This window comes from Nyctibius grandis, chromosome 1 (assembly GCF_013368605.1).
Source record: "Nyctibius grandis isolate bNycGra1 chromosome 1, bNycGra1.pri, whole genome shotgun sequence".
Taxonomy (NCBI): domain Eukaryota; kingdom Metazoa; phylum Chordata; class Aves; order Nyctibiiformes; family Nyctibiidae; genus Nyctibius; species Nyctibius grandis.
The window spans coordinates 45,965,653-45,992,906 of record NC_090658.1 but is presented as its reverse complement, the minus strand read 5'-3'; the positions used below and the strand labels follow the sequence as shown (position 1 = coordinate 45,992,906).

General features: G+C 36.0%; 1 protein-coding gene across 5 annotated transcripts in view; it reads right to left on the bottom strand.

Moving 5' to 3' along the window:
* SIPA1L2 (signal induced proliferation associated 1 like 2) overlaps nucleotides 1-22,507 on the bottom strand; it is a 93,208-nt gene extending 70,701 nt beyond the window's left edge. For all 5 annotated transcript variants that reach the window (XM_068422673.1, XM_068422846.1, XM_068423000.1 and 2 more), the window contains exons 1-5: nucleotides 20,903-22,507; nucleotides 14,250-14,383; nucleotides 12,691-12,879; nucleotides 7,092-7,266; nucleotides 1,452-1,555 (exon numbers count right to left, since the gene is read on the bottom strand). In XM_068422673.1, coding sequence (XP_068278774.1) covers nucleotides 1,452-1,555; nucleotides 7,092-7,266; nucleotides 12,691-12,879; nucleotides 14,250-14,383; nucleotides 20,903-22,367 — 2,067 coding nt within the window. In that variant the 5' untranslated portion in view covers nucleotides 22,368-22,507. The remainder of the gene's footprint in view (nucleotides 1-1,451; nucleotides 1,556-7,091; nucleotides 7,267-12,690; nucleotides 12,880-14,249; nucleotides 14,384-20,902) is intronic.
* Between the last annotated feature and the right edge of the window lie 4,747 nt (nucleotides 22,508-27,254).

The window sequence follows — 27,254 nt, the reverse complement described above, 5'->3', positions numbered from 1 at the left end:
TAAATTAATCTTGTATTGTAATGCAGTGCAAGTCAAAGTTTAGAAAAGTGGAGCAATCTCAAATCAGTGATGATGATCTGATACCTTGATTACTAGCTATTGGCACAGTTGAGCGTGTGATATAGCTGAACATTCTGTCTTCTGAAAGTCACACATTTTAAGATGTGAGTCATCTACACATTCATATTATTCATATGGTGAAGAGTTTCTGTCTTTTGATTCCTAATTTAGTTTCTTTAAACCACATCTAAATCCTAAGTGTAATGGAGTAAAATTTGCAGTTGTCTTAACTGTTCACTTGAAACAGTTCTTCAAACAGTTCAGAATATTATGCAGTGACTATTTAAAATACATAAATACATTATATACTTTGTTCTATTTCAATTTTCATTTATCCTTTCTCAAGAATTTTAATCGGTTTCTTTTATCTTTTTCTTTCTGCCTTGACACATCTCTCTTCTTCTCACAAGACCTATTGATAGTGTAGACATGAAAGATACAACTCACATATGGTTTAACAATCAGTAACCATCTTTTGTATGCTGTTCAAAAAGAAAGTGAGATAGCATCTTTATTTCATGACAACCCTCCAAAATGACTGAAATCTTTATATCTTGCATGGCAATGAGAGAATATTCTAAAACTAACTAAATAAATCCAACACTTATTTCTGCAGACCTAGAAAAATGCAGAGTAGTAGCACAGAAATTTATGAGCTATCATCAGTCTGACCTATGTGCAACTCTACTGCTTTTTTTTTTTTTAAGTATTAATGTTGATATATTGTACCAAATGTGCTTGTACTTTTCAATTCAGTCACAAGAAATATCCAAGACAGGCAAGACACAGCAACCTTACTGGTGCACCACACACTTTGGATGCTGTGCTGGTTTTTAGCCACCCTTAATGCTTTAAAGATATTCTGAATTATTATATAAGCAAAGGGAATTCTCCAGAAACAAAATAAGTACACTGCAGTTTTCTGTCTTCACCAGCAGTCACCTTGAAGGATATAGTTAAGCATTTATTACTAACCTGACATATTAATAAACATTTCAAGATCTGTAATAGAACTATTAAGGGGAATCGTTTTAAAAATCTTATTACATACATATTTTAACCATAAGACTATTTTCAAGCTTCATTCCATTCAATGTTTAAGACATACATAAGATATAAATCCAGTCCAAACTGAAAATAATTCATTCACCACAGGCAACATTACCTTTTAATAAAATCATGAAAAGGAGGAGACAGGGTAAGTTCCTGAATTATATAGTATAAAAATCCTATGAGATTTCTAATGCCTTATAATATTTCAAGAAGAAAAAATACAATTGAGTCATACTTCATATAAAACAATTCAGTTTTAAATCAGTATTACTTCAAAAAATCCCCTCAATGTCAAACATTTATAATGCAAAATTACAACGAAAAGCTAAAAAACATACCTGTTGCCTGTTACTGGGCATGTATGGAAGCATTGTTGATACATGAAACATTAACTCATAATCTTTATAGGTAGTATAGAGGGAATGAGTTCCTGTTGAATCAGCTGAAAATAAGTTTAATCACAAGAAGGTCAGTAAAATAGAGCATTCATACTACTTTTCAGGACACCACTCCTTGCATGCTACGATATAAATCTATTAATGCAATTTAAAGCTTTTTTCAACAGAACAAAACCAGTTTGCATCAGCTAGAGATCTACTCACATTACGACATAGAAGTGTCTCGCAAGAAACTGACCAAAGATTTTGCTGCCTATGAGGCCTAAATGATCAAATTTTGAACATATTTGCATTTCATGAAAAAAAGAACAAACACTTCGCTACTTGAGTATAGTTTTACATATTTTCATTATTTAAAATGTTAATAAGGACAATTGACTAATCCCATACTTTACTAAAAATAAACTGAGAATGCTACTTCAAATCTGACATTAAAACACACACTGCAGATCAGACATTTTTTAACATAAAATATGTATATAATACATTGTAGTACAATGTCAAATAATTTTATTGGGAATTTTCAGATCTTTTAAAATTATTAAAATACCTTTCATATATGATATGACAATATTTTTATTCTTTTATTTAGGAAGTTTATTAATAGAGTTAGCATTTCAGAATGTTTACAGCAAATTATGAGTTTTACTCTGTAGTCATAAATTAATCCCTTTTATTGACCTTCTTTAATATGTATGGATTATTTAAGTAAGTACAATTAACTTTAAAGCAGGAGGCTGGGAGCATCTCCTATTGAGTCAAGACAACTATCAAGTTTTCTTCTCTTTTTCCATGTTCACTCATTTTTTATTATAATTTTACATTATCTACACCAATAAACATTCTCCAGCACTTTCTTCCACACACTGTTTTGTTTTAAATAGTAACTGTATTCTAAAAAGAAATCGACTGGCCATGTTACTTCTCTGGTTAAAAGTATATAAACATACACTTAAGTGTAAAATTCAGCAGTAACTATACTGTATCTGCACCCCTAAATCTGAAAATATTTATGTGTGTGTATAATTTTGAACACATTCATATTACAACTGGCTTCATCAGTTATGTTTGTACAATAATAAAATTAACTTCATTTATTAATATTGATGTAATATAAATTAGTTGCATAAGAAATAGGGAGCATAATTTCCACTGAAGTTTCTTACTTATATGTTGCTTAAAAAAGCAAACATTATTGCACTCCTCTATTTTAAAATCTTTGTGGAAAATATAATTCCATTATAATTTTTCCATGGCATTTTAGAGAGACATAGTTTTGAAGAGATAGGAGGAAATAAATTACTTTGTGAAATACAAATACCTGCCTAAACTGCACTGATCTCAGCAACCCTACTCCCTGACTCCTTTTGCAATTAGACATTAAATAAAGCCAAACTATCTTGAACAGATATTGCAAAAAACAGTCCCTTTAAATAGTTATTACAGAAAGGTAGATTCCTTATCCTTAAATCAGTGCTTTCGTAATACAACATCCTACCTAGTTCAACACTTTTGATTTAGCACCTTGACTTTGGAAATAGCTAACAAGTTTTTCTTCTGAAATTTAGTCCCTTACACTAAGTAAGCTGAAATCTTCTAACTCAACAGATGCTTTACTGAACACCTACTAAGGTCCACTGCGATTAAATTTACGTAACTGTTAAATTTACATAAGAGTTGCTACTACAAACGTTACTCTGCTGACAATTTTAGTGAAAAAAATCATGTCTGGGCTGACATTTTTGCACCTCATTCCCTTCCGAACATTAATTTTATTTCACAAAGTTTGAGAAAAACTGGCTAAACTTTTTTTTCAGTTATGAAACATTTCTGCTTTTTTTTGCAGAAGAGCACCTTTTACCAAATGAAAGTGAAACAGCACTATTCCTCTGTAGATATAAATTTGCAATGTTTCCTTAATTTCCTTCACCTTCATTTATCTCTTTACAGGTATAAGGAAGTTAAATGCAAACATAATCCAATTTATCCATAATATCATCCATAATTAAAGTTTGAACATTACAAATGAGAATATTAATGTTCCAATAATAATATTTTAATTCCTCATTTCTAGTAGATTGATACATTTTAGAACATATACTGAACAAATTATATAGAGTTGAATTGGTAAAGTTTCCTCTAATTTTCTTATTTCTTCATGTTGGGATTTAGAATTGCATGCCATTAAAAATGCACTAAAGAAGGGCAGAAAAGAGTTTGTAGTTAATATATTCCACATGTTCTTCACATTTGCACTGGGTCTGGCTTGCATGGAGTTAATTTTCTTCATGGCAGCCCATATGGTGCTGTGTTTTCTGTATGTGATCAAAACAGTGTTGATAACACACCTGTGTTTTCGCTATTGCTGAATAGCGCCTGCACAGCACCAGGGCTTTCTCTGTTTCTCACGCCATCTCCCACACCACCCCGGGGAGCATGCTAGGGGTGGGCAAGAGTTTGGCAGGGGACTCAGCGAGGAAGCTGACTCCAATTTACCAAAGACATATTCCATACCATATAATGTCATGCTCTGCAGTAGAACTGGAGCAGGGGCAGTTTATCCGTGCTAGCTGTTGCTCAGAGACTGGCTGGGCATCAGTCTGCTGATGGGAGGTGGCAACTGATTGCCTCTGCATCACTTGTTTTTGTGGGGTTTTTTTTGTTGGTTAGTTGGTTGATTGTTGTGGTGGTTTGTTGGTTTTTTGTTGGTTTTTTTTTTGGAGGGGGAAGGTGTTGTTTTTTTTCCTTTCTTTCCTTCACTTACTGAACTGTCTTCAATACTTCAGTAAGTTCAAACTCAACTCATAAGTTTTTCTTGATTTTGCCCTTCCGATTTTCTCCCCCCTCCTGTTGGGGGGTGAGTACGCAAGCAAGTGGGTGGGGGCTTACCTTCCAGACAAGTCAACCCACCAGAACGTTCTACATTCCATGTTCCATAAAAAATTGATGAATTAATTACTTATCAAAATATTAAATAAACAGGACAAATTAAAAAAAAAAAAACTTTTTAAAGAAAAACCCCCAGCTAGTCAAACATTTGAGAATAGAAAAACTTAATAAGCATGAACCATTCAAAAACTGAGCAAGAAATATTACTGAAACATTATGTCTACCAAAAATGTAGCTACTAGAGATGACATTATTACACTATTCTGAACCTGCAGGCAGTCAGATCACTGTATTATCCAATTATAAATATGACATGCAATAATACTTGTTGTGCCATTATATTAAAAAAACAAGTAAAACAGAAAAAAAGATTATAATTAATTCAGTATTGTACATTTAATGTAAAACTGAAGACTATATCTTTGTGAACTCTATTAATTCCATTCTGTTTGTTGCAAACTATGAGAACATACCACGACAGGCCAATATCATTAATGGCACACAGTATTAGCAAAACATTAAAATTATGTCACTGAACGATACGTACACAATGCCAATCAGCAATGTACATTCATACGGAAGCATAGCAAACATAGAATCTGAACTTGCTTGACAGACCAGCATATATTTTCATATGTAAAAATTACTAGGTAATATTCAACCATGCTCTGGGGAAAAAAAAGCAAAACCAAAACACCTCTTACTCCCTTGAATTTTTCATCTCTATTTCTCAATTCATCCCAGAAGTCTGACATCCACAGTGTGTTAATAACTATTTCTACATATTAATTTGAAAAATGAGTTATTATTCTGTACTGAAATAGGATGCAACAGTCTCTACCAAGCCTGAATTATTAAAGTGAAACAAGGATGGATTTAAGAAAGAGGCAATAATGTTAATAAAAATAGATATGGTGCTTAGGCAGGTTGACAGAGCTACAGAATTGCAATTAGAAACTGTCATAGGATTCAGCTCAGTTTTTTCACCATTTCCCACCACTACTAGAGATGGAGAATGTGAAAGATTTCTTGAGTTGCAAAGCTCGTCTCCCTTCATTGCAAAAGCATGAGGTTTTATCACCAACTTCACATATCTCATTTCCTGCTGGAGGCTGGCCTATAGGTAGTTTATCTGCATGGGGTACCAACCACAATGCACATGCACTAGACAGTTCCAACTTCTAATGCGAATCATTAAGTCTCTTTCCTAATGCTGTACAGGAGATGACAGTCCATCAGGGCACTACCAGTTTGATAACAGAAGAGAAATCCTTTTATGACTATGACACTAATCAGTGTTCAAATGTACCATTTAAAAAAAAATAAAAATCCAGATGTATTCCAGTTAAACGAAGACTGATGTTGAAGTAGTAAAAACATGCAAGAGATTCCTAAGAAAAAGGCTAAATCAAGTGGCAGGAGGAACATAGAAGCAAACAAGAGGACTCATTGATTCCTAGATCTCTGTGACTATCTGAAAGTGAAAATATCCCTTGCAAGAAAAAAAGATCTTCCCTTAATTTCTTTTAAGTACATCTTTCTAAGCATCCTTCTTGGCAGCTTATCTCTAACAGTTCAAGGAACTTTCCCATTTGATTAGAGAAGTAGAATACATACACAAGTAGCAGGATTTAATAGCTTAAAAAAGATGTACATTTAAAGGTCATCTAGTCCAACCCCCCTGCAGTGAGCAGGGACTTCTTCAATTAGATCAGGTTGCTCTGAGCCCCATTCAGCCTGACTTTGAATGTTTCCAGGGATGGGGCATCTACAACTTCTCTGCGCAACCTATTCAAGTGTTTCACCACCTTCATCATAAAAAAATTCTTCCTTATATCTAGTCTGTATATCTGTAAAAATAGTATGTTACAATAACGTAGACTAATACCTAGATATCCATAGATCGGAGCTCATAGTGATCAGTTGTCAAAAATCTGTTAAAACTACATTAAACTAAGAATGAGTTAAGTTAAATTTAAGGGCAGCGAAAAGCAGTGATAATAAAGAAGTGTGTTAACATATCATTGACTGTTTTAACAGCAATACTTCAGTTTCTATTTTTGCTACAAAACTCAACAAATTTGTAGAATTAAATTATTATACTATTGCACTTAGAGAAACTGAAAGACCTGAGGAAATGGTAGTAATAACACAGTGGTTAGGTAGATGAATATTTATCAACTGCCAAATGATAACATGTTTACTGGGCATGCGTGAGAAACTAGAAAACTGAGAAAATGTCACTGCTCCCCAAATATGAACATCAATATGCATGTTGATTGAAAAGAAGCACAAAAGTTTAGTTCACATAAGGAAAATGGTCCCTTGTCATGACTCCGTATTTTAAAATACATATCTTTTCTTTTGCCTTTTTAAGGATAAGAAGTTAAAAGTGTAGCTGGGAAATTCTGAAATATATAAACAATATCACTCACATAGTATGATTTTAATTAAGTGCAAATATATTAAATAAGTTGCTTTGATTTTCAGTTCTACTAATGCCACAGAAAAAGTAAATAACCTTTCAGACAAGGTGTGATACATGCTCTTATCACATGTTTCATCTTCCCCATTTACCATATAATCTTACTAATCAAAACCCAAAGTCAAGAGCATGAAAAGACAAAATAGGATTTGCAGAAGATCAACTGGATAACTATAGTTTCTACCATAGGCTGGAAACATACTTACTTTTATTATCTAGCTGAGCCCTGTATTTACTAAATCCTTTTAGCCGTACTCTCTGGCCCAGCAGATCAAGGAACTCTTCAAAAGCTGGTCCTGCCATCTCATTGTTATACATTTCTTCTTCTGTGCTTTGGCCTGCTTTGCAGTAAAGGATACCGATCTTATGTTGAAAACTCAGCTGAAATAAATAAATTAATAGAAAAAAAAAAGGAAAGGAAAAATTACAGAAGGAAAGGAAAGTCAATACTAAAAACAAATATTAACAATTAAAATATTAACACTGTTATAATCCCTGTCAGGAGTTATCTGAAAGTGAAAAAAAAAGTGTTCTGATTTGGGAAATTAAGTCACCATAGAAAGAAAAAAAACAAAACAAAACAAAAAACCCCCAACAACTATCCTGAAAGAAAACTGTATTGTCACTATCCAAACACAGATAAAAGCAGCACATGAAGACTTTTGACTTAGCTGTCTATAAAAGCACACTCTACTGCATGTGATAGTATGAGAACTTTAATTGGCAACTGTCTTCTTTCTCAGATTCATAACAAGGTGAGCTTATTTTCCCTTATTTCTACCCTTTACAGTTAAAATAGGCCCTCAGAACAGCAATTTCTGCTATATGTAATCTTTTGCCCTCCTCAAAAAATCATCCATTGTTAAAAATTATTCCCCATTTTCAAAAGTATAGTTCAAGCTAGAAATCAGATTGCAGTTAAATAGTTTTGTTAAACAAACTAGAGTCCCAATGCTAGAACATTAAAAAGAGATAAATTACTTCTATTAAAAAATAAGTATAAAAACTACAAAAAGTTAAGTACAAAAAGAGATTATTACGTCTTGAGCAGAGTATTGTCTGGTTTTCTTAGCTTTTATGCATATTTAAGATGACAAACAGGAAACCTCCATGTGAATGGATTAGTCCTATTATTCTTACCTGACAGCTTATAGAGAGTCACAAACTGACAGAGACCATCAGTCACACCAGATTCCCTTAAGACATTCATCTATATTCATGACTCAAATCAACTCTCCAGCTGTGGACTTCTCTTAAATTTCAGGATTAGTTTCTAAAATGTGTGTTAAGCAAAGACTGTATATATTCCTATTAGAGCAAAGGTGACAAGAACAGTCTGCTTCACCTTAGTCATATGTAACACATGGTCTGCCATGTTAAGTATACTGTAAAACTCAAATCCACAGACATGCTACTGCATCGATGTTTACCACAGCAATTTTGAGGAAAAGCTACAAGATGAGAATACCAAAAGGTCAAGTGAAGAAAACACACATACATAAAAGAAGAAAGTGTCAAAAATATCATTCTAGACTTCTAATAATCCTTAGCCTTCCCTCTTCAATGAATGCAGCATTTCTCCATTATAAGTGGAGAGTTGTACATAAGGCAGCTGCCAACAGTCAATTCAGAAAAAAAAACAAACCACAAACCAAAAGAAGAAAACCACTACTCAAATCCTCATCACCCCTGGAGAAATAAAAGCTTTCACTATGCTTTTACTAACCTAATCTTCCGTGTTTTCATGATGCTACTGCTTTTTAAGCTAGTATTCTTTGTCTCCCATGCAATTCAAGATTTAACTTGACAGCGTTCTTAGTTTAACTATTTGCCAACCAACACACAAAAAATCCCCAAGATGTCCAACTTGATGAAGATTTTTGAAGGCCATAGATAGAATCACTGACACTAAGAATCTCATTCCCAAAGTCTAAATGTATTAAAATGAACTAACAGGAAAATGCTAGAATATTAAAGTCAATAACAAAACACTTCATAACATCAACTGGGCCTGGAGCTCTTTTCTTACTATGAAGTTAAGCCTGTCAGTGGGACAATTTCTTCTCATTTTAACTAGTACAAACAGGTCTAACTCTGTGATTTAGCAGATCTATATTCACGGCAATGCACACTACAGAATTGGCTCTAATGGTATAGAAAACCTGCAGCACAGCAGGAATAAGAGTAATGTATGATGGCAGCCCTCCTGCCTCTCTGGTGAGCCCCACTTTGAAGCACTGCCTGGAGAGAGTTAGGTATTTAACAAAAGGTTCCAGATTGCACATTGGTGACTATTTTATTCAGTGGAAAGCTAGCATGAACATTTCGTGGAGAAAACTGGAAGAGAACTGGTCATATAAACATTGGACTGCAGGAAGCAGTGCTGTTACTTGACACTTCCCAGCAAGACTTAAAATGATTGTGAGCCCACTGCCACCTCTATCCCAGCTCTGTGTCAAAGAGTTTAGCTTAACCCACAAGGAATTTAAGTTAATTTCCTTGACTTCACACTAGAATTGAGAAGTGGAGAAGTTAAATGCTAACTGAGCCACCAACAATAGGGGCAACAACTAACAGTAAAGAAGCACCTGGGCAAAATATTCAGTCTAGAAATATGCTGTCACACTCCTTCCTTCTTTCTGAGGAGACCAGTCATTCCTGAATTTGTTCATGAATACCAATATAATTCCAAACAGGAGTGAAGTATACCTCTATCTTCCAGAACAACCTACCATCTCATGGTTTAAACGTTGTCCTAGGAGACACTGAAGATGAGGATCTGAAACTCCCCAGCCCAAGGAAGGAATTAATCCTGGGTTTTCACTTCACGGACAAGTACTGTAAACACTATGCAATTATGTACAAATTTGATTCTAACAATGCCATTATTCCTGAACAAGGCAGCAGCTGAAGCTCATTTGCAGTAATCTGAACCTCCTACCTGTGTGCTAGGAGCACTCATGACTACGAAATTAGAAGACTTAAGCAAAAGAACTCTAATGTCAAGATCACGGGGGCTGTGCAGAAGCAGAAACTGAGGTAACTTTAGAACGTCAGTGCCTAAGAAAGAAGTAACTAAATGAGCTTTGGCAGGATCTTCTTATGTGGTGCAGTTGACTGGCATGAAAAACTCAGAATATTTAAAACTGATAAAGTTTGCTGGTTTTGAAATGGTATCTCACGCTTATTCAAGTCTTTTCAAGTAAATAATTGCAGACATGGTTCTGATTTCATGATTTCTCAATTAGAAATTCTACGTTTAATTTAATACTGAGGACAATTGAATCACGTGACATCAGAAAATAATTTCTAAATCCACTGAGCTACTTGGGTATATGATATGTATTAAAGGTGCATAGCAGTCCTTCCTGACTGAAAGTGACTATGTTCTACTCAGAATCACTCACTACTGAATCCTGGCATCTTGTTTTCTTCTTGTACAGTGCAGATTCTTTATCACATAACAACAACTTGTTGACTTTCATGGTGTGAATATTTTAGAGTTTTTCTGGCAACGAACCTCAAGAGATAAGACACTCAATAGCCACTAAATATCACTGCAACCAAAGCTCCTAATTTCTTTGGGCTTTTTGTAAACTTCAGCCTTTGGCCTAGAGAGAAGTGAACATTTCCAGAGGGTTGTGAGGGGAACCAAAAAGCATATATACAATAAACAACCATTAGCAGAAGTGCAGAGGGGGAACTAGGGGAGAATTAGAGAGAGGTTAAAAAAAATTAAAATTAAATCCTGTCCAGGTTATAGATAAATAGTTAACTTTTCTTGTAAATTTACAGCCAAATCTAATGCTGACCATCATATGCCAGAATAAATTGGGAAAATGTAGGTTCTTTATTTATATATTCAAATTAGGCCAACCATCCAATCTGCATCTACTTTCTACTGTCATTTTAGAGACATAGTTTTGGCCACACATTTCCTCCACAATTCATACTAGATTTCACTGAATACTATGAAACAGGTAGAAAATTAAATCAAAACACCAAAACAGTCTTCAGTCTTCTGAGGAACTATGCAAACATTTAATACACTGTTATGCAAAATGAGTATTATTCTGGTGACAGTATTAATCCTCTAGATCATGATTCGTATTTTTAAATTCATGGCACTTGAGCCAGTCATCACCTTCAGTTCCAAGCATAACTCTTTTTATATTTGCTTGATTAATAAACTGAAAGCATCAAGTATATAAGAGGATTAAAAACATAAATTGATCTCATGCCAGTTCTATGCACAGCTTTCTGTCTATGTTCAAGTAATTATCTCACAATAAGCATCACATAAGATATATTAATATTACATTTTGCCTGGTGACAGCCCATTTCACAACAGGATTGAATTTTCAGAATTGATCACCCAAAACAAAAAGAAGTGCTATGTACTGCTGTTTCTGAAAACTAGGAGTTGATGATTAAAGAGCTACTTTGTTCAGTTCAGTGGATAATCTCCATTTCCAATTTTGGGGAAATGCTTATAGGGAGTTTGGGAAATATTCAGGTCAGGCCAAATAAAAAAGTACTCTATACTACCTAGAACATACTGCCCCTCTGAGCAGTGAATATTATTTGTTAGATTAACCTAAACTCAGTCTGGAGCTCAAACAGGAAAGACAGAGAGCAACAGTACGTGAGGAACTCCTAGATTCAGAACTGAGTGCTTCTGATTTCCCTTTATTGTTTTACCAGAAGAACTGAAAACACAGGAAAAAAATAAGGACATTTGGCAAAATTAATTTTCAATTAAAAGTCCTCCTCAAAGACTACAGTGAATAAAAGCAGTAAAATATACATACAAAACTAGCTTAACAATCCACCCAAAAAAGCAATTATCTTCCTTTGTCTACATTTACTTTATTTTGAGCAATTGTTAAGCCACAAGAGAAGACAAAGGAATTCTGGCAGACACCATCAATGTTAGACACAATCACTACATTCAAAAATGAATTAGCATTAAAAAATTAATTATACCACCATCATAATCAACTGGATCCATCAGCTGATTCAACTTTTAACAGATTGTACTTTCTAGGCAAAAGTCAGTATCTATCTTCACTTTAAATGAACATTTTTTAAAAAGTTTGTTTCAAAAAATTGATTTAGAAGCCATCACAAGCCTGTCCTTCACAAAATATTCAGAAGCTATGAATTTAATCACTAGCTTTGAATGAAGCAGATTCAATTGAACCCAATAAGCTTCACCATTTTCTCTCCAAATTTAAGCCATATGAATATTATTTCATTGCCATGCAGTTAATTCATTAGTCTCAATCACAATTTCAGTTGTTTGAACGCAGAAGCATTCTATTCTAGTAAGACTAATGCAAGTTAATCAGCAAACGTTATCGTAAAAAACAACCCAAGATTTCAGATGTAGAGACTTAACACACCATATCCTTTTGCCTCCTTACCTATACACAATGTTAATAAAATGTTAGATGCATTTTCATTTGCATTCAGCATTTGTACACATTAGAAGTGCAAATACAGATTGTGCAAATCACTTCTTACCAATGTTAGAAGTTTAGTTATAATCTCTCTCACTCACTCATCTAAAGAGAATCTCCATAGACCAATAATTTTTTTCCTAATCTGCAAAGTATTTTAAAAATAATTTGCTTAGAAAAGCAAAGCTCATTTTGCCAATAAATACACAAGTATCTCCAAAACCAAGAAAGTGAATTACAGTAAAGTACATTACAGATCCATGTTTATTAAAATTGCCTGCAAAATATTTAAGAATTTTTTTTTAAATGAATAGTCTTTAAAGAAAAGTCATGTACTACATACCCCTTGTTCATCCAGTTTAAGCAGCTGCTCAGGTACTTTGGGTGAGTTGGAAGCCTGCCTCAGGCACTGAATGCTCAGCTCTGGTATTACATATTCTAGTACCTCTTTGAGAGGCAGACCTCTTGCTGTGCCATGCCGAGCAGTGGATGGTATAGCATCTTCTAAAATTGCTCCTCTAAGTGTAGTAAGCTGCAGTAAAGGTAAAATATACAAAATATTTGTAGCTCTAATACTACAATGACTTTTAAAGATATAAACTTTAGGTTTTAGCAAAAGCATGGAAGAAAGAATGTGAAGAAAAAAAATCCCTATCTTTATTTTTTTTTAACCAGTAAAAAGACTACTAAATAGCTTTTAAAGAGGAGACAGGCTTTTACAGTGACAAATACATTTTTTTTATAAAGAAATTAACTGATGATCTTATTAACTTATTCTAATTCCTAAGACTTACTTTTTTTTGGAAAAATATATTTAAAACACTAGGAAAACTAAAAATTGTTAATTTTAATGCCATACTACCCTAGCAGACACAACAGTTGAATGTGAGGTTGGACAAGTGAGGTAAGCCACAGCTAAAGGCACCTTCATTTAACCCAGCCACCTGTTTTTTAAACCATGCTGCTTTATCTTCATTGGATTTGGCAAAAAGAGAGTATTTCTTAGCAGTGAGTCGGCTGAATCACCTCCTCACACATACATACAGAGACATCCCTTTTTTGGCAACAAAAGAAAAACCTAGCCTAAAAAACAATTTATATATCTGTTTCTATATCTGTTTGTAAAAGCACATAAGTCTAGAGGTATCAGGAGGTCTACCTAACACTTCTCATGTCCTAATCACAATAAAAAGCAATAGTCCTAAGGATTATGAAAATTTATAGTTGCTTGCTACACTAATAACATTGTGTATTTTCATACAAATCAAAGCTAGTTGCTGTGATAAAGAAATTAGTTTGCAAGAGATACTAATTCACTTGAAATAGAAGTAGAGACACGTCCTTCCACAATGATCACAAGTGAGCTATTCTTCCAAATAAAACAATTATTTTTATCAGCATATTAATATTCCTCCCACAAATCATGTATGTAGAAGTATATAAAAACATCTCACAGAAAAAAGCTTCTAAGAAAATGTTTTGAAACAAAACACAAAAATACAAATAAGTCGTAGTACCAGCTTTCATATTTTTCCCCTTCCTTTTTCCCTACATTTTTTAATCTTTTATTTCTATCATTAGAAATTTAATATCAAGCAGCTTGATCCAAACTTATCTTCAGCTTTTTCTTATCATCTGTTCCCTTGCTTGCCCCTTGCAGTTCCCTTCAGCCAACTTACCTCCTTTTGGGTGCTCGCTCAAAACAAGAAAAATTTTACACAATACAGAAGAGGAAAACTTTGTTCCAGGAGCAACTACATTTAATAACTCTACAAGAAACATCCCTTTCCCAGTAACAGATTTACTTTCAAAGTCAGCAACATATCCACAGACAAACAACTAGTATCCTAAGCTCTAAGTTAACTTTTACATTCCTTTGCAGAATTACTGAAAGAACATTACCTCACTTGTCCTGAAAACTATACGATAGTTGAACTGAGATCCTTCTTTCTCCTTAGCATCTTCAACCTTCTCCCTCCGGATGCTGACTGCCACAGGTCCAAGATTTTCATCTATTCCAAAGTAGTTCTGATGCTCTTTTGCACAAGAGTGAATGAAGAGAGAAGAGAATAATGAAGTATGAGTCTCCTAGAAAATGTTCATCAAATTTCAATAAAAATTTCTGCAGCAAGAAAAAAATATTATTTATAATTGAGCTATGAGGTCTGTAAATATACTGGCTTGTGATCTTCTGAATGGCAAAGTAAGTACATAAATCACAAAATGCTAATTTTGATGAGCAGAATGGTCACTCATATCACATAACTCAAATTACTACAACTGCTGCTACTATGAAATAATAATTTTTTGCACTTTTTGGTACTATGAAATTAATCATTTTGCTTGATGCTGTAAGAAACTACTTTGGAGAAACTATATCTACATAAAGTCTTCAACAAAAGCTAACAGTCTTCAAACAAATAAGGTGCTATGTAGCTTCCTTCATTTCATTAAATTTATTCTTATTTAAAGCTTTACATTCAAAGCAGTAATTCAGTTTTAACAAGTGAAAACTGAAGCTAGTAACTCTTCAGTCTTTGATGAATAGGTAAATTCATCCTTAAGCCAACTGGCCCAGTCTGGGAGAGTAAAGCACTACTGACAGAAGAGGAAGATCAAGTTAGAGACCATTTAAGCAGACCAGACACACTCAAGTCCATGGGACCAAAGAGGATACATGTTGAGGGAACTAGCCAGTGTCACTGCTAGGCCACTCTTTATCACCTTCGAAAGGTCATAGTGAGTGGTTACACCCACCTTTAAAAAGGGCAAGAAAGAGGGTCTGGGAAGCTATAGACTAGTCACCACAAACCTTAGTTCCCAGGGAGATTAAGGAACAAATTCTCATGGAAGACATTTCCAGGCACATGAAGGACAAAAAGATGCTTGGAAACAGCCTGCATAGATTTACCAAATGCAAATCATGCACGACCAACCCAGTTGCTTTCTACAATGAGATGACTGGCTTTGTGGCTGAGGAAGGAGCAATGAATGTCACCTACTTTAGCAATGCTTTTTACACAGTCTGCCATAGTATCTGTGTAGCTAAACTGAAAAGACACAGTTTGGACATGCAGATTACAAGGTGGACATAAACTAGTTGGATGGCTGGCCTCAAAGGCCTGTGATCAGTAATACGAATTCCAATCAGTGGCCAGTTACTAAAAGGTTTCTCAAAAGTTGATAGCAGAGCTGTTACTGTTTAATATTTTTTTAAATTATCCAAATGATGGAATGGAATGCATCCTCAAAAACTTCATGTACATGACCAAGTTCAAAGAGAACAGTTGATGTACTGAAGGTTAGGGCTGTAGTTAGGTGCAGCAGATAAAGGGGAAAACCAGCAGGCTTTTAACAAATGAGTAATATGTGCCTAGAGCAGATACTGAAATACATACATCTTGCAGTATTTTACAAAAGCGGGCAAAGGTGGTTAACTCAATCAATCAATCAACCAGGTTGGAAGAGACCTCAGGGATCAGCGAGTCCAACCATTGCCCTGACACCACCATGTCAACTAGACCATGGCACTAAGTGCCATGTCCAGTCTTTTCTTAAACACATCCAGAGATGGTGACTCCACCACCTCCCTGGGCAGCCCATTCCAACGTCTAATAACCCTTTCTGAGAAGAAATGCTTCCTCATGTCTAACCTGAACCTCCCCTGGTGAAGCTTGAGGCTATGTCCTCTTGTCCTATCGCTAGTTGCCTGGGAGAAGAGACCAACTCCCACTCTGCTACAACCTCCCTTCAGGTAGTTGTAGACTGCAATAAGGTCACCTCTGAGCCTCCTCTTCTCCAGGCTAAACAACCCCAGCTCCCTCAGCTGTTCCTTGTAGGTCATACCCTCCAGACCCTTCACCAGCTTGGTCGCAACTCATCCACACATGTAGAGTCCTATAGCTGCAGGATGTCTGTACTTCACTGCCTGCTCTCTCCTTCCCCTGGAGGCAGCTGCTGCTGAGATGGGAGAGGTGAGCTGCATGCGAAGCAACTCCTAACCCACTGAAGTTTTCAACCTGACATGTTAAAACAAACTCTCTCTTTGACAATCTGAAAAAAATGGACCGACAAAAATCTCATGAAGACCATCATAGACCTGTATCTGGAACAGAGCAAGCTCATCCAACAGCACAGGCTGCGGACCAACTGCCTCAGGAGCAGCTCTGTAGAAAAGGACTGGAGACTCTGGTGAGCAACAGGCTGCGCAGCAGCCAGTAGAACCCCCTGGCAGAGATGAAGGCTAACCACACTCTGGGCTGCACTAGCAAGACCAGATCAGCAGGTCAGAAGAGGACATTATGCTTTCTCAGTTTGGCACTTTTGAGGCCACATAAGGAGTAGTGTCCAGTTTTGGACAGAGTGGGACAAGGCCAGCAGACAACTACCAAGACAATTAGGGGGCTGGAGCATATAACAGATGAGGAGAGGCTGAAGGAGATGGGCTTGTGCAGCCTGGAGAAGAGCAGGTTAAGGGGGGAAATAACTGCAGGATCCCACTAGCTGATGGGGAGTTATAGAAAAGGGAGAGCCCAACACTTCTCCAAGGTACAGAGAGAAAGGACAAGATACAACCTCTCATTGAGGGGAATCAAACACACGAACAGGTTGCCAGGGGAGTTTGTGAAGTCTCTATCCTTAGAAAGAGTCAAAAGCTAACGGGACAGCTAAAGGGGAGTAGGTTCTCAGCAACCTATTCAGAACCTACCTTTAAAGGCAACTTTAAACAGGGAATTAGACTGGATGACCTCCAGAAATGTCTCCCAATCCAATTTATGCTATAATTCCATATTTTAAATAGCAATGAAGTAATAGACTAATTTCTCCTTTTAAAATTGTGTGGATTAAAAACACTTTGCTACCATTTTTGAGCTAGTTTGCTACTTTTTTTTTTTTTTTTTTACAGTGTATTTATAGGAATGTGTAAGGAAGTTTTTGCAAAATGTCCTTCACCGAAGTCATCCATACTCTCAGAATGGATACAAAAAGACAAAGTTATCTCTATATAAATGACAATCTTATTTGTCAAATCAAGTTTAAACTAAGTTTCCAGTAACTTTTCAAAAATCTGTCTACAAAGTATGTTGGTGGTTACAGTCCATCTCCCTGTGGACAGAAAATGAGTAGCAGCACATTACAACTAGCATCCTTTTTTTTTGAAAGGAATAGCCAGGATCAAAGGGACACAGACATTAAATTACCCACTCATGCTCACCAGCTACATTCCTTCCCCAGCCTGAGCATTCTCCTGTATATTCTCCTATAATTATCCTGCATGGATAAATTATATTTTGTGGACTTCCCAGTGCTAAATTAAAACTTTGAGCCTTAATGGGCAAATTTATCAAATGGAACAGGATTTTACAGACCAGAGAGAGAGAGAGAGAGAGAGAGAGAGAGATTCAGAAGCCAAACACTTCCAGCAACATAAAAACTCCCCACAGCTGCACATTCATGCTTTGACAAAAGGTAAACTTCTCCCTTTGGGTTTGTATTGCCTTCCATTTTGATGTAAATCTAGAAAAGGGTATTCCACAGTTACTAGGTTTCTAGGCTGCAGTATTAATGAGCAGAAAAATGCAAGCATGGCAGGTATCTGCTTATTTCTTATACAACATGAAGGACAAAACCAAAGACGTTATTTATGTACATTAAAAATAAAATAGATAAAACAGTTTCAAGAATGGGAATTAAAGAAGCTGAAGTAAATTAAAGAATAGCATGGCTACTGATATTCTGGGATTTGGGGAAAACATTTTTAATCCAAGGCGCTATTTTTTTTCAAATCTCATAAAGTACAAACTCCTTAAGCTCATTTAAATGTATTTATGTTGATTTAAAAGCATCGACTGGAGAGGAGAGAAGAAAATAAGTGCTATTTTCTAGCTGCTTAAAGAGACAGTAAAATATTCCTTATTTTTTACTTTTTCATTTTGAGGAATAATTGTCAACTTTTCTTCTAATACCAGAGTCTTACTTACACAAAACTGAGTCAATAACAAAAGCTTGCTAAGCCTGTACATTTCTTCTAGGACATTGTTTCAGTTTGATACCAGCAGATAGATACAATAACATATTAAGAAATCGTTGGAAGCATCCCTCAAATAAATGCATGGAAGTAATAGTCAAGTCTCAAGGTATTATGAGGATAATTACACAAGGGGAAAAGGACAAATCAATGATAATAAAAGCATATTTCAATTATCCTTTTTAAAAATCAACATAGCTTTTTTTCCCGCTTCTCATCCCTTTTTATCCCACAAAAATACAGTTCACTAAAGGACACCATTAATAAATCAAAACCAGGAGATAAAATAAAATATTCTAGCTTTTGCAAACCTTAACTGAAAACTGAGAAGATATTTTCCATAAACATTAACATATTTTACATCAGCCGTGTTGGATTTGATTTTAACAATAGTTACAAAGCTTATAAATATGCAGTACAAAACTACAGCTCATTTCAGAAGACACTGAATTCCAAATCTCTCATTTCTTGAAAGGGGATGAAATAATTAGCGCTACACATGCCAGCATGTTTCTTCCATGCATCTTAAAACAGAAATAAAACTTGGTATGCTGACAAGTGCCAATTATAAAACTGTGAACTAAATCAAATATTTAGAAAGTTATTTCTTTTACATAGATATCTTGTTAAAGGCAAAGAAAATCAGTGGCATTGCATATGTCTCTATATACTACTTACTATTGTTTGCTAAATTTTTATTTCATCTTTCCACATGTATTTTGCTAAATTCAACCGTGCTATTAAATCTACAATTCAATGAACAATCAGCTGGAGATCTCACTGTCATGGAAGAGCATCAAGTAAGACTCAGTATGCATATAAATGTCACTTTTTTTTATATGGTAGATCAGCACAGCAGCAAGACATTTTGGTGCCCTAGGTAAAATGCTTGGTTTATTTCCTCTATCCACAACAAACTTTGCTTAGGTGAGAACTGTGTTCAGCTGGAAGTAATCTGGAGATTCTTTACAGGCCTGATCCCTTGAGATAATAGGTATCAAAAATTAAGTTTTTAGTTCCATCAACATGTTTGCCCTGACTTGCTATCTGTCTTATAAGAGCCATCCAATACAGATTTCTCTCATTTAGCTTCTGTTACAGCTCTGTAGAAAGATAACATGGAACAGGGCATAGCTTACATATCATTGTAAAGGTGAGTGGGTAACAATTTATTACTGGATACTAAATGCATCACATTGTATTTACTTTTGAAGAACTCTACCTACAGAACAACTAGTAACAAGGACAATCACAATTCAAGTTTCCTAGTATTATACTATGTGGGATAAAACTGATACTATTTCTTAACTTTTTAATACTGTATTAATATAAACATACTTTACTTTTAGTCAAGAGATCATATATACATAGTACCGGAACAGAAGTTAATTAAAACTAATTACATTCACATCAACTTTCCAGAAAGGTCATTAGGTTTGTTTATAGTATATTATTTAAAGTGACAGATCCAGATTCTTTTCTTTATTGCCTTTTAAATACAGTGTTTTTACAGACCATATGTTCTAGGTGTCTACCGTATTGTGGAAACAAGCACTGTACTGGATCCTCTTTCAAGTCCCTGGTAAGGCGTCACAGAAGGAAGGAGTACAGTACAGTGCTTATTTCCTGCTGCTCAAATATAGTTAGAAAGGAGAGGAAGTATGATTGCAGGAAGACTCAGGCAGTAACAAACAGGCTTTTTAAGGACAGAAGAAGATTTTTTTTCTTTTAATAAAAGCAAAAAGACTGAGCTGTAATTCATAATACAGAAAGGACAGAGACAAGTATTTTGGTGTTCTCCCCACAAAAACAGATTTCACACACATTGCACAATGCAGTACTGAATACAGACAGCCAAAGTAGATCACAAAGTGGAAATAGTTTATCTGAATAATGATTCAAGCCAAGATAATTACTCTGCTGTGAAGAGTACCCTGGCATTTTGCAGGGTCAACAGATCCTAAAAGAACTGGGTAAAAGGCTAGAAGAAAGGCATAAACCAACCTTCTTTAAGCTGAAAAACTAAATATCATTAGAAGCTCTCTATTTAAGGAGTATGTATATGTGCATGCAGTATGAAAGGCTCCAAAAGACACTTGAACACAACAGAACCTAGAAGAAGGGAGTCAGAAGCCTCAATAATAAAACCTTCCCTTTTGGAGGCACCTTTTAGGAAACAATGATTTCCACTCTGGGTATCAGTATTTACAATGTATTAACTGGATATAAATGTCTTCTTTTCCTCCGGCCCACCGAGAACGTTTGGTTCAGAGAAGCTAGTTTACATACTAATTTAAATTACCCCACACTTAGTGAACTTACACAAGTATTGCATAACTTTATAAATAACCCGCTGGTTGAATATCCCTCTGGGAGAGAAGAATAACAGGCTTAATTTTAGTAAAGAGTTTCAGGATCCCCTGTAATACTTGGGTCTCTCTATAGAGAAGGGGAAAAAAAAGCCTTTATTAAGCAACTTAAATCTAATGCACGAATATCTCAGAACACTTGCATTAGAAAAATTTACCTTTTCCATAGAAGAACTTGCGGTAATAATACGCTCCAAGATCAATGTGTTCTATGATGTAACGCTTCACTTTCTCTCTGTGAATCGACTGATTTTCTCTTGGTACTTCCAGTACTGAAACACCAGCATTTGTGCAATGGGAACTCAGAGAGGACTCAAAAGAACAACTTTCACCTGAAGAAAAAGATGCTGAATTTGCCCTAGAAAGTGCAATCCGCCTATCTCCTTCCCCACCAGTTTCGTTCCTGAAGTAAGGGCAACTCAATACTAAATCATTGCTTTTTCCATCACCCTCATCAGCATCTAAATTCTCTTTTGAATTGAGGTCCTCTTTGCTTCCCAAAGGAGATTCACAGTTTCCTGTTTGGCCTGCTGGCATCTGAGTTTGTGACGCAGCTGAAGCCCCAGTGGTTATATTTTTTCTTTTTCCTACATTTACTCTGGTAGCCATTGCTTCATTTATGTTAAACAAAACGCTCTGAACATCATAATGTGCAAAACACTTCTGACAGTTCCAAGAACGAACATTTCTGTCAAGTCTATCATCCAAATCAGATGAAAACTTAAAAGTTTCATGCTCACTTTTAACTGTTCGCAATTTTCTAAATAGAGATGTTTCTACTGCTTCTGATTTTAGTCTCCTCTTGAAAGATTTCTCCCTTTCTCGACCAATAAGTAGGGCGCTATCCATATAATCCAAGCCAGAAATCCTGACAAATTCTCCCCTGGAAATCTGCGCAGCAGCATGTAGACTTGGAGAAATGGTAGGATCACAGTGGAAAAACTCAGAAAATCCAAATGGAGCAAGGGTTTTACGTTCAAAATTTTCCACTCGGTATCCTCTTAGCATTGCAAAAAAATTTTCTCCAGACAAGCCTTGTCTATCAATTGAAGACGTACTGCCATATTCTCTATGAAGAGCTGCTCCAGTATTTGGGTTAACAGCATTCTGGTCTAACACATCTTCAGCATCAATATCACTTATTGTCACATCACTGTTGCTTCTTTGCCTTATGGGATGAAGTCCCCTTTGAGGGGAATGAACAAAAAGATCTCCAATCGAATATTTTCCCTCCGTAAATTCCAATTCTAGCTCCTCTTGCTGTCCATCACTTTGGTCATTTTGTCCATTTGGAAGTACTGAGCCAACACTTTCGTAACTGGTTGGAGGTCTGTTTTCCCAAGCAGCTTTACTCAGCTCTTTAGAGCAATCCTTTTTAGGAGGCCATTCTGATACCCTTGCTCGAACACCCATTTTAGGCACAGCTGGTGTACCATTTGTTTGATTATTTTCAGTTTTGCTAGATGCATTTGAAGAAACAGGAGGACCCATGCTACCATTCAAAGCTTTAAGTTTTCTAGCAAAATAATCATCAGATTGCATGCTTCTTGAAGACTCCCTGAACTTTGAGGAAGTTCTGCTAACTTTGTGCTTATCTTCGTGCAAAGACCTTTGATCACTCATGTCCAGTCAGTGGGAGGGGAACCGTTACTGCTGCATAAATTTACTGTTACTGTTGTTATTACATTGTCTTTTATGGGCCAATAAACTGCAATATAAAAATATAGTTACAGTCTTCCCAGAAGTGCAAGCTGAAACCTCAGTGTACCATTTTTGTACAACTTCTGTCAGGAGAGCAATCTTAAAACATTTCCTTCAGTTCAGATGCATTCAGTTCAGTATTAATCCAGACAAATTTCTGTTATCTGTTCATAAAAACAAAAGAGAAAGTGTATTAAAATGTTTATAGTCAATAACAGTAAGCTTCCAGTGTTGCTTGCATATACACAACACCACATGAAACTGGAACTAATAAGACTTGCTTTGTATGCTTTTCTATCCTCTGCCTCCTTAAAACCCAACAAATGCAATAATCCCAGTTTCCCATGTGATGCCCACGAGATGTGAGCAGTTTGAACCTGCGGATCTTTCATGGGCTAACCAGTACATGCACACTGAACAGCAGACCAGGTTCTGCCAAGTAGAATAGCCACATACAATTCTCTCTGCATTTCCTTCAGTGCTGACAGGAACTTAGATGCTTATTCTCTGTCTAATCACTGGAGTTTTTTACATAACATGAAAGAACATAGCCATCGCTAATATACCTTTTTCAAGTTTGCTTGAAACTGGCTAATACACACAGGAGTTACGAGGGCAAGACTGGTAGAAAATGTAAGCAAAATATATGAAACAGATAGGACCTTAGACAAAGAAAGGTGTTTTGTCCCTTTTAAAAGAATATTTTAAAGGTAAGTAATCTCTCCACTATGATTAATTCAGTGAATAAATATATTTAGCTTCCCCCCCCCACACTCTCTCCCCAAAGGGAGATTTACTTACATTCCTTTATTTGGAACGTAAACTATTATTTACCTGTGTAAAATAGTTAGAGTTGTTTCTGGTACATTATATTCCTCTGGTTGAAAACCTAAACTGTTAACTCGGTTACTATGCTGAAGAACATGTCTGCTGTCTTCCACAAATTGGAAAAGATAGTAGCCCTATTGATAAGTGTTAATTTGCTTACAAAATTGGAATTGTTAGGATATAAAAATATTCTTCAATGGCTTTAATGGTCTTAAGAATGACCACGACTCATGCTGTGAAGATTCATTTGCAGGCAGAACCCATCCTTTAGCTCATTGAATAAAACCAGACTAAAATAAGAGACAAGACAGAATGTTATGCACTTCCTTTTCAGTTTTTGTTCCTTGAACAAAAACGCCAACATAATGTTTTAACATGCTGAAAATAAGCATAGCATGCATTTACCAGAGTTTAAAAAAAAGGTCAGGTCAAATTAGCCTGGAATATGAATTCTCCCCTTATTTCAGTGAAGATATGAGGAGGTAAGAGGAGCTCAGATGATAAGTGTTTTTTTCCCCTACATTTAATACCATGACAATTCTCAAAAAAAAAAAAAAAAAAAAGTGTGAAGCAGGGGGGCAAAGGAACAATATACATTAAAACTTGACAGATTATGTTTTCTGCTTGTCAGAAATCAACACAAAGTTGTGTTTGATAAAGCAAACTTTAGAACTCTTCTACTGAAATGGGTTAAGAAACTCAAGGTAGAGTTACAGTGGCATCATGATTGACATCGTTTCTATGTGACTGTTACTAGGAATGGGTAACAATAACAATATAACATTGCAGCTTACTTTCACTACATGCAAATTCCTCAGAGCTCCTGTTTGATGGCCAATGATGTCAATTAAAACAAAGGTTTTGGTTCCTTACAGGAGTCCAAAGCATTGCTTAAACAACTGATGTGTTCAGAGAAACAGTATTTCAGCAGCAGCCTGTGGGATTTTTAAACACTGACTTATGAAAATACGACACAAAAAGGAAAATATCAGTCATTGAACCATGGAATGGTTTGGGTTGGAAAGGACCTTAAAGATCATCTAGTTCCAACCCCCCTGCCACAGGCAGGGACACCTTCCACTAGACCAGGTTACTCAAAGCCCCATCCAACCTGGCCTTAAACACTTCCAGGGAGGGGGCAGCCACAGCTTCTCTGGGCAAGCTGTTCCAGTGTCTCACCACCCTCACAGTCAAGAATTTCTTCCTAAGATCTAATCTAAATCTACCCTCTTCCAGTTTAAAACCATCCCCCCTCATCCTATCACTACTTGTCCTTGTAAAAAGACCCTCTCCCACTTTCCTGTAGGCCTCCTCCAGGTGCTGGAAGGCTGCTATAAGGTCTCCCCAGAGCCTTCACTTCTCCAGGCTGAACAGTCCCAACTCTCTCAGCCTCTCTTCATAGGAGAGGTGCTCCAGCCCTCTGATCACCTTTGTGGCCCTCCTCTGGACTCTCTCCAACAGGTCTATGTCTTTCCTGTGCTGAGGGCCCCAGAGCCAGATGCAGTACTCCAGATGGGGTCTCCTGAGAACAGAGTAGAGGGGCAGAATTACCTCCCTCGACCTGCTGGCCACTCTTCTTTTGATGCAGCCCAGGATATGGTTGGCTTTCTGGGCTGCAAGCACACATTGTCAGCTCTTGTCCAGCTTTTCATCCACCAGTACCCCCAAGTCGTTCTCCATAAGGCTGCTCTCAGATATGTCAATATTCTTAATATTTTTGGGGCACAAGTAATTTTACAAAGGTGAAATACAAGAAAATTTCTGTGGTATACACATTAACATGAACAGCTAACAGCATTTTTATCATCTCTTAGAGTGTTCTTTATACAATCATAGAAGTGTGAGAAACCTTTGCCAAATAAAAACACTGAAGGAGAACTAATCTATTCCAGAATCACCTTTTCTGTTTCTGCAAGAATATAAAATAGTGAGAACACAGAAGGGTCAATTTCACATATCGGGAAAGATATTTAATCTCTTATTGAAGATTATTCAATTTTCTTTGAAATTCAGGTGAATTAAATCTTCCTATGTAAAAACTGTTCATAGAAGTTTTTAGTATATGCATTTTTTTAAATCAAAAAGACTCTCTTACAAAATGCACAAATACATATAAGGTCAGAAAAGGCTATCCTACAAAAATTCCATTCTTTTGGTCCCTTGTGTTAACCCTTTTTCTGTCATAAGCATTTGTGCAAAAGTAGAGAATTGGACTAAGAATATAATCCAGCTTGAAATTAAACTGGGGGTGAGGTGGTGGGAGACTGAAGGGAAGAGCAAACACACACTACCGCCCCATTTATTCTCAATCCAAATCCACAATGTCATTTACCATTTGGCCTCACAAGCAGCTGTATTTGTGGAAGGCAGGAGAGAGCCACAGGAAAGCAAGACTTTTTTTTCTTGGTGGTGGTGTTACCTTAAATACTTGATGAAGTATGGCCTGAGTATTTTAAAACAAAGGTACATTGAAAAAGGTAGTATTTAAACAGAGAATTATTTCTCTTTACAGTGTAAAGCTGGTGTGACAGAAGACCAAAGAAATGCCCATTTTGGAACTGCAGATTGACATTTTATGAGAAATATTAATATTGGAAGATGTGATGCAGTATATTTAAGGTATACTAGTAAATATTTTAAATCTGAAGTTGGCAAAATCTGACTGTTTTTAATATAAATGACCATTCCTGTGAATTCCTGTAACTCAATACAACAGCACATTTTGGTTGACAGCTGACCTATGCTGATGGATAGCACTATACTCTGCTATATTTGTTGTTCTTTAAGGTTTTTCTCTCTCCATAGTAAGAATTTAGCAACTCACAAACATTCCCCAATAGATGTTGATACTATTATAAACAGATTTTGTTTGCTGAATTTAATGAACTATTACTTCCACAAAGAATGCTGTCAATATGATCATGAGTACACTTGTACACTCCTTTTGGACAAGTTCTTCACTTCTCTCTCTTGCCATCTCATCTTAGCATTTAAGAATGGAATCACTGACAGATATGGTCAGAAAAGAAAAGCTGGATGCCTACCCTGCTGTTGTGCTCCTGCCAACCCTTCCCACTAAGGCTGCTGGATGTTATGCAAATAACTTAAGTTCCTTCCACGCAGCTACAAAGACTTCCTTCTGAGCTCAATACAGCAGCTGGTTTGTTAGCCACAGTTACAGTTCTTTAACATGGAATGATTCCAAGTTTCCTGGGGACCTGGATACATGCCCACAAATGTTCCTGTGCCAGTAGAAGAGCAATGAATAAGAACTGTACTATTGGACTATCCTGTCAAAAGGAGGTTGTTTGGTAACGCTGCCTCATGTCAGCCTTGATAGATGGAAATGAATTATTTAAGAAGTCTTTCTGTGATCATTTTGTTGATCAAGACTTTGGAAATCCACCCCTATTATTATGTAATGTTATCAACCTAAAAAGAATGCATAATTTGGATGAAAGCATTAATCTCTACTATTTATCACGATGACAATTCTATAAACCATGACTCTCAAGCTCTACTAATCTTAAAAAATGGGAAGTGCAATTTGATAAAATAGGAGTATAGGCAGGAATAATATGTCAAAAGCTGAAGATCAGAGATTTAATTAGCATTCAATTGATTCTACACAGCATCTTCTGTGTGCTGAGAGGCTGGTTAGCTTCCACTCTTCAAAGAAACACATACTAGGGTAGTAGTGTTATGTATTTTGCCAGTATAGCCAGTATAGCAGAGTAGCAGTTACACAATGGCCACTTTATGGGAATCTAAAGTTTGCAAGAAAATTCTGCCTTTAGGCCCATACTTTTAAGTGCAATAAAAAAGAACAGTGCAAAGGAGTAATGAACACGGTTCGTAGCTGCTTGTACTTTCACACGTTCTGGACCAGATAACCCACTGAAGAAATCTGTCCCAAGGTATCATTTCCTAAAACTAACGTTGACACTAGGAAAAAAATAAGTAATTTTCAAAAAAGAAGAA